We start from the raw sequence: 18,185 nt of genomic DNA, 5'->3' as shown, positions 1-18,185 counted from the left end.
GACATTTAAATTGACCAGTTGGTATTGTTAGAGTTGATGAAAAGATGATTACTCATACATTTAGAGTCAATCTGGATGCTGTCCTATCACTTCACCTGTTCAATTGTTACTGTTGTAGTGTAACTGGGATAAGTCTTTCAAAAGTGATCTGTGTGGCATTCAGGCTTCAATTTTTGTCTTTGTTTTAAAAATTACATAACATGCATACAGTATAAATTATTATATATAATTACAGTCTATTTTCATTGAAATTAATGTATTCCTTGAAGTAATTGACCGTACAATTGCTAAAGGAACACAAAATTTAGAAGGAAAAAGATATATTTTTATTTACTGTTATTTCACAAATTAGGAGTAAGCAAGCCAGAAGAAGAATGTTTTTTTTTTGCAGGGTATTTAATTGCATGTCTTATAATGCACTACATTTCCTCAATGTTTTAATAGCCAATTACTATAAGTGCTTGGATTTCCTTTATATTGTTGAAAAGACCTCTTTTATCTCTTTGGCTTTTTCTAATGGGAGATAACTCAAAATATTTTTGTTACTCTTGTGGAAATCTGAATAACTTCATAATTTCCATAATTTTCCAGGATTAATAAACACCAGAAAAAATGTGTGCATTCCTTCATTTAGACATTTGTTCAATACTTATTGACATGAGCCTTGTACAAAGTGTTTATGCATAGTGAAAATCAAAAATAATAGTTATGAATAAATTTTTATTTATTGACGCTGAGATTTGATATCCCATCCAGTATTCCAGTTTCACTATTTGAAATGATTTTAAAATATTTTCCTAATTTTATTAACTTACTGGAATATTTTCTAACATTTTCACTCTATTACTAGATTTTTTTCTATATCAACATTCAACAGTAATTTCCCATTATATATATCCCAATTAAGCAGGTGCCTAGTCTTTATATTAGATCCAGAAATTTGTAATTTTTGATTATTCCAATATCATATTCAAAATAATAACCTCACTTTTTTTCACTATATCACTTGATTTGACTTTATCCACAGTATTCAGTTTTTATTTCATTTCCCTATGATATATGTCCCTATTAAACAATATAAGATCCAGAATTTTATAATGATTATTTCCAATATTATGCATAAAATCCTAATAAATTTCAAAGATAAACACTGCAAGGTATACTCCAAAATTATTTTGAATTTTACATGTACATCATCATGTATAAGCCACACAAAACATTTTGAATGAATTATTTCCTCCTTGATACATTCATGACAATCCATTCTTGGAAAAAACAAGTCACATTTTAAGAAGCAAAATTGTATGGCATCTAAGAAGTGAATTCAAATAAAATAAATCCCAATATGTTATGCACATTGATTCCAATAGATTTCAAACACTTTGAATAATATTCCAAATGAAAAATTTGAATGGATATATGAAGAAATGCATAACATATCCGTCTGAAAACTGAAACTGAAAACACCTGAATAGCTATTTCTTGTTTCACTGACAACTGGACAATACCATGTATAAGGGTTGAAAATTTAAAGATTCATTTATTATGTAAAAACAGTTTAAATTTTCATACAAGTTAACATGCAGTTAAGAAAATCTTTTACTGATTTAGATTTTTGGGTCAAAATTTGATAAATCATCTATATTGCAGATTTTAAACCATGAAAACTAATAATATTTTCTTCCCTAGCATGCTGTAAGGTTGTGTTAGGTGAATAGAAATACTGTACAGGTAGCATCAAGGTAAACTCAACTCTAACAATACCAACTGGTCAATTTAAATGACCCAATTGTATTGTCAATTTTACAATCTGGTTGAACAATAGGTAAAGGTAAACAGCAACACCTATAGTCAAGTCACAGTAAAAGAACACTAATTAAAATAGGAAATATTTCAACATAACAAAGTAAAACATGTACCACTCTATTCAAAACTTTCGTTCATAGTGGTAGGATTTTATGAATCACCTTGTTTAAAATAAAATATATATTTATATATGGGATTATTACTCTGTTTTAAAGTAAACAACAATTCAATTTGTATAGTATAATTTTTGTAGGTAATATATATGGCATATTTAAGCTTTACCATTTTGAACAGTGCATAAGTTAATTTTTCGTTTTTCAGTTAAAAATATTACACAATAGAAATGATAATTCATTTAAAAATTTTACAACATAGTGTTCAAATAAATAATAATTGTAAAAGTGTTGTTCTTATTTCAGTAAATAAAGCAACAGATGGATTAGATACATCTAAGTCAGATGCAATGGGTGGAGGATATTATTCATCCATGAAACCTGGGTCTGGCAAGGAAAAGAGGACACTGCAGAGTGTCAAGACTCATTTCTATGTTGGGTCGGAGGTAGACTCAAAATTTTACATTTAAAATTTACTGACTTCATAAAAATGGTGATTGCATGACAGAAAATATAGATAGTTTATTCAGTTTAACCAAAAGTTTAAGTGTTTTAGGGATGTTAATACTGAAAAATGTCATGCAGCCTCCAGTTATAGAAGTGAGTGAATTTGAATGGGTCTGACTCCCTGTAATGTCCTGTTTAGTCACACCCTGCACATAGCTGTTCTATCTATTTCACTTACTGTTATAACAGAGCAAGCATAAACCTTCCTTCTTCATTCCAGCCTTCTTTGCACATAACCTTCTTCTTCACAATTGCATTTAATTTATTTTCTTTCCTTTTTACAAAGTTAGTAACATAGTGGAATTAACCAATTTTGTATATATATAATTGTAGATATGAATAAATGTAATGCATGCTTTGATTCTTACAATAAGATACTTAGACAGTGCATAGATACTGTGGATGTACATTTTTGTCCCTGAACATGACATGCATGACAGATCTTTTACATCTCAATGTAGCATGCCACTAGTGTGTAAAGTCATATTTAATTAAGAGAGTAATCAAAATCAGAAATTTGTTTTTTAACTAAATAAACTTTTATAGGGTTCTAACACAGTAACTCCTTATTGATAGAGTTGGGGAAAAGTAAAAATTCTGAAGCATAGGGGAGTGATTAAATACCCTTTATATAAAGACATTAATAGACAAATTTTGATACATTGTTTCTGCTTGTATGTTTTTAGTTGGGATGATTTGTGTTTTTAACTACACCATCAGAATAACAATTATTTGATAATTAAATCTATGGGTTATTGCTGTTGGAATAAATTTATATAAGTTTTAGTTAAGTCGATAAAGGAGAATGACTTTGAAGTACTATTGGCAATTCTCTATTCAAAAGTATCACTATTTTTGACATTTCACAATTATTCACTAGAGAAATATTGTATGCTATAGTTTACTTTGATTACATTTAAAAGTCCAAATAGATTACCAAGACCCTATTTTTACAGATCTCTAATTATGGTTAATTTTAGAAGAGATTACTTCGGATTGTTTTCTTTAGGTCATATTTTTTCCAATCCCCTTTTTCTTCTCAGTAAAAAAAAATAAAATAAAAAAATATTTCAGAAGTAAAAAGTAATAAAGGACAACAGATGATAATTATAAATGACATTAAACTTTAACAAAACAGTTTAAATTCATGTAAAGCTATTAATAGATCATCCTCTTACTTTAAGATGTGAAAAATGTTGTTCATTTCAGTCAATCAACCACTCGGATTACATCTGATTGGTTCTTGCAAGAATTTACTGACTCCGAGTAACAAATTACAATGATTTATATGGAGTATTCTTACAACCAATAAACAATAGGTCTCCATTATCTTAGTTTCATTTTTTTTGGACTGGTAAAGTAACATCAATAAAAGGAATGTCCTCTAAATGTTAAATGTGACAGCAACCATGCAACACAACAAAACCTATAAAAGAATTTAATAAATACCAAGTGGTCTCTTGTTAAGTTCTTTAAAAGAGTCTTTTATTAGCCTTTTACAAAAATGTATCATAACCTTCATTTTGCTTTTCATTGACCAATTTACTAGACTAATTTCTGATTTGTAAATTTAGTTCAAGGAGTCTAACGGCATAAATGTTTATAACTTTTTTTCATCTCAAAGAAGCTGTCAAGGTTTTGAGACTTTTTTTTCTAAAGTTTTGAGTAAAAAGCAACTAATTATGCAAGGAGTAGATTCACAAATGGTTAATGTTGTGTCTAAAAGCCATACAAATCAATTTGTAATTTTTATATAAAATTGACCCAAAAAAATATTTTAGGATATTTAATAATACTGTAAATTTTGACTAATTTAGGTCAGAATTCGAATATTTTTGTTGTGCTGTAAGGATGTGTATCATAGCCATTACTATGATAATTTTTAGTTTTATTCAAAGGAATGACCAATGTTTTCTAGATGGGAATAGATCTATTAAAATGCATTAAAACAGCACAGAAGACTGAAGAGATCAACAATGTTCTAATTTTATTTTTGTACTCTGGAAGTAAATCCTTTTTTTTTAAGTTCAAACACATGATTATTTGAAGCCTTTTAGTAACCATAATCATTTTGTAACTTCTGCTTCATAATTATCTTCCCAAGTATCATACCTGTTTTTATACGACCGCAAAAAAATTTTTGTGGTCGTATGTTGGTATGACGTTGGCGTCGTCGTCGTCGGAAGACGCATTAGTTTTCGCACTCTAACTTTAGTTTAAATGAATGGATCTCTATGAAATTTTACCATAAGGTTTAATACCACAAAAGGAAGGTGGGGATTGATTTTGGGGGTTATGGTACCAACAGTTAAGGAATTAGGGGCCAAAAAGGGGCCAAAAATAAGCATTTTCTAGTTTCCAGACAATAACTGTGGAACGGTGTATGGATCTCTCTGAAATTATGCTGCAAGTTTCCATACCACAAAGGGATGGTTAGGATTTGCTTTGGGGGGTTATTGCTCAAACCGTTTAAGAATTAGGGGCAAAAAAGGGGGAAAAACAAGGTTGTCCTCATTAATGGACAAATACTTTAGTACAAAACATAATTTAAAGCAGTGTAAGGGAGATAAATCAAATACATCATTGAAATTATCTCCCCTACACTGCTTTTAAATTATGTATAAAGTAATGGTTAATGAACAATTAAGATAATTTAAAACAGTGTAAGGGAGGTAATCCAAATACAACGTTTTGGTTACTTCCCTTACACTGCTTTTAAATTATGTTTAAAGAAATGCATATTTATAAAGGAAGACCAGTATGGCGCATTAGATTTGTAAAATCTTTGACCACATTTATTTATTTGTTATGCCGAATCTAACCGTGTATTTAGATTTTTAATTTTGGGTCCAGTTTTCAAATTGGTCTACATTAAGGTCCAAAGGGTCCAAAATTAAACTTAGTTTGATTTTAACAAAAATTGAATATATGGGGTTCTTTGATATGCTGAATCTAAACATGTATTTAGATTTTTGATTTTTGGCACAGTTTTCAAGTTGGTCCAAATTGGGGTCCAAAATTAAACTTTGTTTGATTTCAACAAATATTGAATATATGGGGTTCTTTGATATGCTGAATCTAACCATGTATTTAGATTTTTTATTTGTGGGCCCGCTATCAAATTGGTTCATATTGAGGTCAAAAGGGTCCAAAATTAAACTTTGCTTGATTTCATCAAAAATTGAATTATTGGGGTTCTTTGATATGCCAAATCTAACCGTGGATTTAGATTTTTAATTTTGGGTCCCGTTTTTTAAATTGGTCTACATTAAGGTCCAAAGGGTCTAAAATTAAACTTAGTTTGATTTTAACAAAAATTGAATTTTTGGGGTTCTTTGATATGCTGAATCTAAACATGTGTTTAGATTTTTGATTATGGGCCCAGTTTTCAAGTTGGTCCAAGTTGGGGTCCAAAATAAAACTTTGTTTGATTTCAACAAAAATTGAATATATGGGGTTCTTTGATATGCTGAATCTAACCATGTATTTAGATTTTAGATTTTTGGCCCAGTTTTCAAGTTGGTCCAAATTGGGGTCCAAAATTAAACTTTGTTTGATTTCAACAAAAATTGAATATATGGGGTTCTTTGATATGCTGAATCTTACCATGTATTTAGATTTTTTATTTGTGGGCCCACTATCAAATTGGTTCATATTGAGGTCAAAAGGGTCCAAAATTAAACTTTGTTTGATTTCATCAAAAATTGAATTATTGGGGTTCTTTGATATGCCAAATCTAACCGTGTTTTTAGATTTTTAATTTTGGGTCCCTTTTTTTTTTTGGTCTACATTAAGGTCCAAAGGGTCCAAAATTAAACTTAGTTTGATTTTAACAAAAATTGAATTCTTGGGGTACTTTGATATGCTGAATCTAAACATGTGTTTAGATTTTTGATTATGGGACCAGTTTTCAAGTTTGTCCAAGTTGGGGTCCAAAATTAAACTTTGTTTGATTTCAACAAAAATTGAATATATGGGGTTCTTTGATATGCTGAATCTAACCATGTATTTTGATTTTGGACATTTGACCATAATAGGTAAATTAAAAAAATTGAAGTTCTTAGACCACATTCTTTCTGTGTCAGAAACCTATGCTGTGTCAAATATTTAATCACAATCCAAATTCAGAGCTGTATCAAGCTTGAATGTTGTGTCCATACTTGCCCCAACTGTTCAGGGTTCGACCTCTGCGGTCGTATCAAGCTGCGCCCAGCGAAGCATTTTATTGTATTATGTATAATATCATTAGGATAAAATTCAAAATTGAATTGTAAATATCTTGGTTGGTTGGTGGTCCCATTTCAAACAGTCCTTAATAATGGCTTAATTACCCCTTTCACCAATTGGAATGAGGTACAGCTGATTCCTTTAATTTGTTCCCCTTACTTATGAAGAGTGTTTTTAACACAATGTGATATTATTCATGTTATATATCATAAATTTTATTTTTTTTCAACTGTGAAAATTGCTCAAAATGACAGTATATTGCTGACAGATTAACCACATCATTATAAGAAAATAAGGTTTACCATTTTACACAAGTGCAATTTACACAAAAGTGATGTTATTTTCACAAATTTTGAATAGTAGTATTAAGGCCTTCATTCTGTAATAGTTCATCACTTATTCATATTCAGAATGACTGAGTGGATTATCTGTCTTTTGTTAGTGCTCCATCTTAAACTAAGATTTTGATATTAACCAGTTAAGAATCCCTAAGAATGAGTTGTAAGATTTAAGTACAGTATATAGATTCCCATTTTGGTAATGACCATTTGATAAGGATGATTTGACTGCTCTGTTTACCAACAGCATTTGTTCTGTGGAATAAATTTAACAGCTACCGTGTTTGTTTCACAAGATGGTGAAGTAAGGTGAAGGTTATATATTTAGTATCATATTTATTTAGTTTTACAAGGTGTACTGTAATTCATCATTTATTTTTCTTTCAATCAAATGAATACAATAATTGTAATTGCACATGCTTGCTTTTTGCACACATTAGCTAATTTGACAAACACAGCAATCCTGTATAAAATGTCCAGCACAGCTTTTCCCTTCCCTGTTTGGCTTCTGTAAATTGTATTTAAGTGGTTAGATTAAGTAGAATGATTAGAGTATACATATTCTTTGATACAAAAAGAACACTAACTTTGCATTTGTTAGGAAAAACAAAGGAAAATATAAATGGACTTTGTCTCTCAATGTGCAGTAAACCATTAACAATTTCAGTATCTTGAATTACTTTTACAGTGAAAGTTAACTAACTGCTGTATGAGACACCACTAGCACTAAAAAAAATTTTAAATTCTTACTTGTATGTTTCATATACATGTATTGTGGAGTTAAGACATTTTCACTCATAATAATAAAACAATATTGTTTAGGATGGTGAAGTTGTATTTGTTGACTGGATGCCACAAAAAGATCAAGATACAGGAAAAATACAAAGTAAGTATATACATATATGTTGGTCACATCAATGACATGTCATAGTTGCATATTTTACCAAAAGTTGTTAATGCATGTATTTTCTTTTTACATAAGAACAACCTTAGACTGTTTGTGGGTTTGTGGAGAGAGAACCACAACCTTTGGTAGGAAAACTGACAGTCCTAGTCAATTAATATTGGAGTCAAGAGCACCTGCCATGTGCAGGATTCAAACTTGCATCATCAGTGTTGACATTGAAAGATGGAAACTGCAGTAATATTCAAATGAAATTCAATACACTCATAGAAATTTTACCTTGCAATTGAATCAGAAAGCATTTACATGTTACAATATTTTTATATGAAATATTTCAGTGATATGTTAAAAATATGTTTTAAACTATTTTCAAAGAAAAGTGATATATATATATATGAATAAAAGGTGACAGTTACTATGTGACAAAAGTTTAGTTGACCAAAATAGATGTTAAGATAGTATATTATAAACTTAACTTCCATTAAATTTTCCCCTCAAGTTGAAGCATACATGTGTGATAACAAAACATTTATTTCAATGATAATTTTTATCTTTGATTAATTATTAGTCCTTGGGTCTTTCAGACTGATATTGAATGTAATATGAATGTAATGTAACATTATAAATTGGATCATTGGCAATTTCTTATCCAATGAAAACTGAGCATCCAACTACATAATTACTGATGTCACTATTTTATGGTCAGAGGAGATAACTTTTGCACAAGTAAACATATACAAATTTCCAAAACATTTAATTTTACATTATTTGTACAGCACCTAAGCCAGACTATTACCATGCTGTACATGATGGACCTGTAATGTCATTACAAAGATCTCCATTCTTTAATGATGTAGTATTATGTGTTGGAGGATGGACATTTACAATCTGGAAGGAAGGAATTAATGTAGGTATCTAGGATTTTGGATTTCCATTTTATGGAATACAAAGACATAATTAGTAACTGACACATAGTTTTTTGTCCATATGTTGAAAGTTTTCTTAATTATGAAAACATCTGTATTACATATTGACAAATTCTTAGAACTGTTTGACATTAAGATACAATGTCTGAAAGAAGGTACTCTGAAACATCCTCTATTAAAGAGTAGATTGACCATGTTAAACGTAGCATCCATCTACAAAATTATAGATGTCACCATTTTGAATTTGTTGTACAGTATTAACTTTGTCAACGAATTGGAATTGGCCAGGAGGGATAACTATTGCACAAATTATTCAACTTGATCTCTTCATTGGATGGGTTTCTTTCCAAAAGGATCATGCATGTTTAAATGGCGCAGAAGTTTCGTCTGGTTAATCATGTTTCCTAAAATTGCTTTGAAGACAGGTTAGAGCGTTTAATTAAATTTTACCTAACATATCATTACTGTTCATGGAATATTGATATAACATTTAACATTCAGAATTTTAACACACATTGGAGCAAACTTACATTTATGGTTAAATTTTACAAGATACACTTTGTATAATAGACTGGTCTTGCAGACAAAATATACAGTAGGATTTAGAACAATGGTTTATTTTGATATTTATGTTTTGTAGAGTGGACCAATCTTACAATCTTGTTCTAGTCCTGTGAGATATACAGCAGGCTTCTGGTCCCCATCAAGGCCAGCAGTGTTCTTTATTGCCAAAGTGGATGGAAGTGTGGATGTTTGGGATATCCTAGATAAAACCCACGAGCCTTCATTGACACAGAGTGTTTCTCCTGTTCAGATCACCACCATTTTTCCATTCCCTGTATCACGTAAGTCTTATATACATAGAGATGATTATGTATATGCATGTGCAAAATATTATGGCTGCTACAATCACACTTCTTTTCAGATTTTTTGTACCTATAAATGTCATATTTAAATTTAAATTGATATTTTTACAAGAGTTCAATTTTTATTTTAGAATGTTTGTAGCCTCCCTTTGAATGAATTATTGATACCTCATACTCAATATCAGATTTTTAAACTTAAATCAACTAAAAGCTATAAAAAAAAAGGTAAAGTTTTGTTTAAGTTGCGTTACCTCTTGGTTTTAGATGTCAATTAGACCATGTCATCCATGAAAAAGAAGAAAACATTTCAAAGTTTATAAAAGATGTATCTATACACTAGATGACATATATCACTGGTTCTCCATTAAAGCGCCCATTTTATGACGTTAATTTGTCCCACCGTAATAAAGCAAAACTAACGACTTCTAATTATATACCCGTAGCTTGTTATACTTATTTCTGAGATTTTTATATTTCTTTATTATCTATATTTTAAATTTTTACAAAGTTTAGTACATATTGCACAACGATCGTGATCGTACCGGCCGTCGAAATGTTTTCTTCGTAAACCTGTAATTTCCGTTAACGGATAAAAGATCAAGCAGGACAAAATATTCAGCACAACATAGAGTGTGATATGAGTTAAATGTGATTATAAAGGTTACCATAAATAATTTTGTTTATAACAATGGTCATTTATTCCAAATCATATCAGTCTGAAAAACTAAACAAAGTTGAAAACTGCAGAGATTTGTTAAGCATGTAATCTCCGTGGAATGGTCTATCCTAAACAAACACCAACTTTGAAAATAAATTCTACATCCATCAGATCGATATCGGTGTCAACATTTAATTTTAGTACAACTTCTATCTTCAGATACACATATTATGCTTTATAAATGACGAAATCATTGAAATGTAACCTCCGTGGACTGTAATCTCCGTTGACGTTTTGGTAAAGAGTGCTTTCTATCACGTCCGCACTTTTATCGAGTATGGCATGCCAAATAAACATATTAGATAATTATTACGGATGGCGAATATATGAATTACAGAACAATAACATACATTGTAATTCAGGCGACATAAGAAGACACCATGTAACAATTCTTATTAATCAATTGTTTAAGTGTAACAGAGTTGCTTTTATCTCAGATCTAGAAAAAAAAACCCGAACCGGATGTTTTTATATCAATATTAATATATGCAAGTAAATAATTTTAACCCGTTTTCAATATTCAAGATATGAAACTTTTACTATTAATATAAGTTTGATAACGAATTTAATACGATGTAACAATTATGCAAGTAGCCATAAAAACTGCTCTGCCTAATGAGTTTTATATCATGTTGCACAGGGAGAGAAGCTTTTAATTACTTTCTTTCATTAAAATGAAATTACGACGTCGGCTGAGAGGGCATGGTATATATTGTCCGTTACATTTATTAAAAACACCTAAGTCCTTGTACAAATATTCTTTTCGAAAATAAAAACAGTTAAATAGATCAAACAAAGCTATCCATTGGAGAATATTAAAATATAATTACATTACATGTATGTATGTTTCATTATAATACGTTATTTTGATTGGCTAACAGCAATCTTGCGTCATTCTGAAATTAACCTTCATTTCAAAATGAAATGTAACATTCATGATGACACGAGCTTCCACAATAAAGTGCACAGGTAAATAAAAGGAAAAATTGATAGAAATCGTGTTTTGATGATCCAAGCAAAAAAATGTAATTATAAGTATTGATTGCTTCTTTAAGTAATTTTTATAGGGTCGTAAAAACGTTGACCGTACGCACATTTTTAAAACGAAGCGCTTCCGCGCTTTATACAAAATGTACTTCGGTCAACGCTTTTACACCCCAATAAATTTACAAAAAGAAGCATTCAATTTTTAAATATTTAACATTGATTGGTACTAAAAAAAAATATTATACCCCCAAAAAATCTAAGACAATGTCATCCGTCCTCAAGCATCAATCTTCCAGCCCTAACCAAGAAATTGTTGTTTGAATTATAATGATTTATGGATCTTACAAATATGAAACTGAAGACGTAAAATTATGACAGCGTTTTGATTCTGCAATTCCTTTCAATTCCCTTCAATTGTCCATTTATAAATTTTGACTCTATCGGGAAAAGTTCATCTTCGACTGATTTGGCTATTTCTTTATGTCCTTTTGGTCAGATAGCTCATCAACTCTTTCTGTTCTTTTACATCCTTGGCTTTAAAATATTCGGCGCTGGGCGTAAATGATGAAGATAAATTCAAAACACTATTGCAGAGCTTTTTGTTGTCAATGGTTATCCTGGTCTGACCTCTGTCACGAACTGTTTTATCAGTGGTGTAAAATGTAATCATTGAGACACAATGCAGGAGAAGGATGTAAGGTTAACTTTGTCTGCAATAGGATAGGAAACGAAATGATACGTTAACTCGTGCAAGATCGTGATTTTGGAGAAAAATACCGAGGATTATGAATGTATAGAATTTGCATCGCTATTTTCAATTACCAGTTCCGATTACGACCAGTTCAACATTTTATTCCAAATGATCTACTATTCTATTGTCAATTATCAATAATAAATTTTATATGCAGAAAACGCAAAGTTTCATTATTCTGTAAATTATTTTCTATTCCTTATTTGATTGCCTATTTTTTCTTTCTTTATTTTTTTTTGTGGGGGGGGGGGGGATTATTTCTATTCTATAAACCACCTCATATATCTTGGGTTATTTCAAATAACTATCTGATATTATAATAGTACCTACAAGGAGAAGCTGTTTAATTGGTCTTTTTTGGTGGTCTCTTTTAAAATTTAAGTCGGTGAGATTAATATGCTACAACCAACCAACAAAGAGGGTTGCCTACTATAAATAAAAAAATCTATGGAAAATGTTTTTATATTTTATATTTTGCTGACTGCTTTTTTGTCGTCTCGCTCTCGTCATGGTTTTGTTTATATATATTTTTATCGGTCATAAATCTGCATGAAATATTTGCCACTTTACGTTCAGAAAACAACAATCTCCTCTAAAATTGCAGTATTATAATAACTTTAAACATTATCAAATAAGTGATTCGTTTAATACTTTGGTCAGATATAAACACGTCTCGTTACTCTTTTATTATTTCAAAATTTCCGATACAAAGAAAAAAGTATTATTGAATATCAAAGGAAGTAACCCATCAAAGATACAAGAATTTTGTTGCGTCTACATAGAAAATTCTTAGTTATTCAAACTATTCAAATCAAGGGATGAATGCATTATACGCCATTCTTCTGCAATTTTGAAACAGTTGATTTTATATATAAATATGACCACATCGATGATAATTCATGGTAACACTAGATGATGATGATGAAAAGGAGGAGGAGGAGGAGGATTCAGCGGCGAATTACATGCATATTCTGGTCGAAAGCATTTTACGATATTAATATTAATCCTGCCTTGTACAAGACCGACATGCTGAGTCGATTTTTAAGCGTACTAGTTCACAAGGAAACAGTCCACAGGAAGATGTATTACCGAAATTTGTGTTGAAGAGATAAAAAAAAGACTTACATAATAAAGCAGACATGGCTGTATATTCCTTAATTTCAACTCACAAGAAAAACGCACATTAAAGTTCATGTGAATAAATAAAGATAACAAATTGTAAACACCGTAAAAGAAATTATTTAAAGTTTTTAGCATTTTTGGAATTGAAAATCACGACGTCAAAGGAAATAAAATGACGTTAAATGTATTTTTTTTGAGATTTTTTCATTTAAACTGTCTCGATCATTACAAATTAACGGTAGCATATTACATGCTGAAATTTATATGGTGGATAGAATATACTATGAGGATGTTCCATGTTCTTTATTTACAAGTTTTGCTGCAATTTATATTTTATCATTTTTTACTCTGACGTTGGGCGCTTTACCGGAGAACCAGTGATATATGCCTACCTCATGTTCCAGGTTTGGATAGGATGCTATAGTAAACTTCTAAATTGGTTGTCTTACAAACACAAATTCAAACTATTTATTTTGGTTATAAATCTGATGTAGCCACTCATAAATACCATACATTTTTAACATCCTGATATTTAATTGCAGAGAAGCAGCATCTTTTAGCAGTAGGGGATAATGCTGGAACCCTACATATATTGGAGATACCATGGAGTCTTAGACAACCTACACCAAATGAGGTATAATAATGTCTTTATTAAGTTTGCTGGATTCATATTGTACAGCATGGAATGCATAACTCTACTTAAAAGTTAAAACTTTAGGCAATAGATTGTACAGAGTTTGGGATTAGGAAGTAATATTAACTAGCAAATCACAAAACACATCCTTGTTAAAATATATATATAATAATTACCGATATTTTATTGTCCCCTGCACAACACAGTGCATGAAACAGATTAATATTGGGTGTCCAGTCTTGTCTGCACAACACAGTGCATGGGACAAATTAATATTGGGTGTCCTGTCTTGTCTGCACAACACAGTGCATGGTACAAATTAATATTGGGTGTCCTGTCTTGTCTGCACAACACAGTGCATGGGACAAATTAATATTGGTTGTCCAGTCTTGTCTGCACAACACAGTGCATGGGACAAATTAATATTGGGTGTCCTGTCTTGTCTGCACAACAAAGTGCATGAGACAAATTAATATTGGGTGTCTTGTCTTGTCTGCACAATGCAGTGCATGGGACAAATGAATATTGGGTGTCCTGTCTTGTCTGCACAACACAGTGCATGGGACAAATTAATATTGATTGTCCAGTCTTGTCTGCACAACACAGTGCATGAGACAAGTTAATATTGGATTAATGGGGCAAATTTCGAAATTCAGTGCATATCAACCATTTAAAAGGAGTTAGCGCCTTGTAAATATAAAATATATGAAAAAATTGCATTGTTAGCACTCTCACAACTACATTTTTTGTAGGATTGTTATGAAATTTACATGTTGAGTTCGAATATCGGTGCTGATCAACTATTTTTAGAGGAGTAATGTCCCTTTGAAATGTAATTTATACTGAACATTGCATTGTAAGCACTCTCACACTTTCATTTCTTGTTGAAAATTTTTGAAATTTACATCAAAGGTTTACCAGTAATGTCTTGGAACACTGCTGTGCAATTATGTTTACAGGATTTAATCCCCTTGGAAATAGAAATTATATGAAAAATTACATTGTTAGCAATCTCATGTATACCTTTCTAAGGATTTTAATTAATGCCCTTGGACAGATTGAACTATATGCAACCGCAAGGGACATAGGAAAGCTATTCTTTTATGTACCTGAAAAAGGAAAATGATAGTAAGTTCTGCCAAAAAGTTTCCAATATTAAAATAAGGAGATTTGGGATGATTGCCAATGAGACAACTAACCACCAAAGTTTAAATGAAGTGGATTTAAGCAATTATAGGCAACCGTAAAGCCTTCAACATTGAATAAAACCCATACTGCATAGTCGGCTATAAAAGGAGCCGACATGAAAAGTAATTATGAAACACTTCAATTGAGAAAACTAACGGCCTAATTTATAACAACAATTTACCAAAAAACAATGACAGACATGAACCAATGACAACAACTGAAATACAGGCTCCTGACTTGGGACAGGCACATAAAGAATATTTTGCTCTAGTTTCTTGGGGAAGTTACTTTTATTTTAAAGTCGTTAAAGTTCTTGGCCCTGGTAAAATTTCCATTTGATCAATGCATAATTACCTCTGATGAGTCGAACTCGGTTGATTCGAATACTCGGTTAAGTTGAGTAAATTTTATAGTCCCGTTGATGTAAAATTAATGTAAATTGTCCCAGATGTCTCGAAGTTCGAAAATAAGAAATTTTGAAAGATGCAGACCTTATGATAAAAATTCAAATCGAATGTATTTCTTATGTAACCTAATCATTTTCTAAAGAGATTAAAGCTGAGTAAACATACTTGATTGTATAACAGTTAAAATAACATGTTTATGGTGACCGGTAATTAACACCTTTGTTGATCGTTCAAGCGGAATGTTAGTGTGTTGAACATATTTCACCTGACATAAAAACGAAAGGAAATTTAAATGACCCATGCCGAGATTAAATGAATCATTAGAATTAAAATTCATTAATTACAATAAATAAAAGAATAAAGACAATTATGATAAATTCATAATAATTTAATGTAAAGCAGACGACCTCACCAGAGACCATTCAGAACATATTTTGTTCCGCGAGTGATTTCATATTTTATATTGACTGACCTTTGAAAATATTTGGGTATACTATTGATTTTATTTGTGCATAATTTGTATCTGTACTTGTGACGTTGTGTGTTTAATTATTATGAAGGAACAAAATATATGGAGATTGAATACACAATCATAAAATGTCATATCGAAAAAAGGCAGACTGTTCAAAGTATCTAGTTTACACAAATCTCACCATATTTCATGCATTTCAAATTTATGACGACACACTCGACCTCTGATAGAGTCGAAACTCTGATAAGTCGAATACTTTGGTCCGTCCCTTCGACTTCGACTGTATCATGACATTTTGTTTAACTCTGCAAAAAAGGGAAAAAAAAACAATAAACCAGAGAATTTTATTTTTCAGCTTGCAACTGTATCAAATTATGTAGAGCGTGAAGTGAAAAGAAGATCATTTGTGGTACAGAGATGGGATTTCAGAGAACATGAGAAGAGAGAAATTGAAAATGAACTAAAGAAGAAAGCAGGAGTAAGACTAAGTTGACTTTTTAGCTCACCTGGCCCGAAGGGCCAAGTGAGCTTTTCTCATCACTTGGCGTCCGTCGTCCGTCGTTTGTCGTCGTTAGCTTTTTTACAAAAATCTTCTCCTCTGAAACCACTGGGCCAAATTTAACCAAACTTGGCCACAATCATCATTAGGGTATCTAGTTTGAAAAATGTGTCCAATGACCCCGCCAACCAACCAAGATGGCCGCCATGGCTTAAAATAGAACATAGGGGTAAAATGTAGATTTTGGCTTATATCTCTGAAACCAAAGCATTTAGAGTAAATCTGACAGGGTAAAACTGATTATCAGGTCAAGATCTATCTGCCTTGAAATTTTCAGACAAATCTGACAACCTGTTGTTGGGTTGCTGCCCCTGAATTGGTAATTTTAAGGAAATTTTGCAGTTTTTGGTTATTATCTTGAATATTATTATAGATAGAGATAAACTGTAAACAGCAATAATGTTCAGCAAAGTAAGATCTACAAATAAGTTGCCATGACCAAAATTGTCAGTCGACCCCTTTAGGAGTTATTGCCCTTAATAGTCAAATTTTTAACATTTTTTTGTAAATTTTTGTAATCTTTTACAAAAATCTTCTCCTCTGAAACTACAGAGACAAATTTAACCATACTTGGCCATAATCATTATTAGGGTATCTAGTTTCAAAAATTTGTCCGATGACCCCGCCTTCCAACCATCATGGCCGACTTGGTTAAAAATAGAACATAAGGGTAAAATGCAGTTTTTGGTTTATATCTCTGAAAGAAAAGCATTTAGAGAAAATCTGACAGGTGGCAAAAATGTTCATCAGATTTAGATTTATCTGCCCTGAAATTTTCAGACGAATCCGTCAACCCATTGTTGGGTTGCTGCCCCTGAGTTAGTAATTTTACAAAAGTTTTGCAGTTTTTTGTTATTATCTTAGATATCATTATAATATCTGATATCTAATACTATTAATTATGATTTTAACCTTATTTTACATGATTTCCAAAGCATCAGTAAATACAGGTGAGTGACACAGGCTCTTGAGAGCCTCTTGTTTTAGTTCCTTATCCATGAAGTCAGTGTGAACAAAACTTTTGTTATGTGTCCATCTGTATTTATATCTTGTTTATGTAGGCCGTTTATTTCCGTAACTTTACTAAGCAACTACTGAATAGATGACTTTATATTTGTTTAACAGCTTATGATAAGGGTATGCTTAGTAAGACCATGCATGCAACTTCTTGTTTATTTTGAAGGCAGGGCGGGGGAGAGGCCTTTTCTGTACCTACCATGAAAATAATGTTAAATGACTGTATCAGTGTGGTAGCCTTTCATATCTGTTTCATTTGCCTTAATGTTGAGAAATATACAAGGGAATTAACAAATGAATAAGTAGTTGGAGTGAGAGAAAAAAATCATTTACTCAACAAACCTCAAATCTTCTTTTAGCTCAACTTAGATTCACGCAGGTTTGCTAGTCAATGAAATATACAAAAATTGGAAGAAAGAATCTGGCTCCTTGGAGTAAAGCATGTTTTTGTATCTGTTGGACTGTCTGTTGATTATTGATGGGTTAATATATAATAACGAAAATAGATTTTATTGCTAGATAACACTCAATACTTGCATATAGGTGTATGTAAATGTCAATATCACAAATGCTACAATGTTCACTTGAGAAAAATTTACAAATTTATCTCATGTTTTATATTTGTAGTTGAACAACATGACAC

General features: G+C 31.1%; 1 protein-coding gene across 1 annotated transcript in view; it reads left to right on the top strand.

The window, feature by feature from the left end:
* Positions 1–18,185, top strand: part of LOC127708941 (dynein axonemal intermediate chain 3-like) — a 36,084-nt gene that overhangs the window by 17,343 nt on the left and 556 nt on the right. The window contains exons 17-22 of the mRNA XM_052214151.1: positions 2,226–2,365; positions 7,814–7,877; positions 8,672–8,802; positions 9,462–9,666; positions 13,808–13,899; positions 16,322–16,444. Of these exons, the coding sequence (XP_052070111.1) occupies positions 2,226–2,365; positions 7,814–7,877; positions 8,672–8,802; positions 9,462–9,666; positions 13,808–13,899; positions 16,322–16,444 (755 nt within the window). The remainder of the gene's footprint in view (positions 1–2,225; positions 2,366–7,813; positions 7,878–8,671; positions 8,803–9,461; positions 9,667–13,807; positions 13,900–16,321; positions 16,445–18,185) is intronic.

The sequence above is a fragment of the Mytilus californianus genome, unplaced genomic scaffold, assembly GCF_021869535.1.
Source record: "Mytilus californianus isolate M0D057914Y unplaced genomic scaffold, xbMytCali1.0.p SCAF_1, whole genome shotgun sequence".
In the NCBI taxonomy this organism is placed as follows: domain Eukaryota; kingdom Metazoa; phylum Mollusca; class Bivalvia; order Mytilida; family Mytilidae; genus Mytilus; species Mytilus californianus.
Note: the sequence above shows the minus strand (reverse complement) of the source record. Positions and strands in the feature narration are given on the sequence as shown.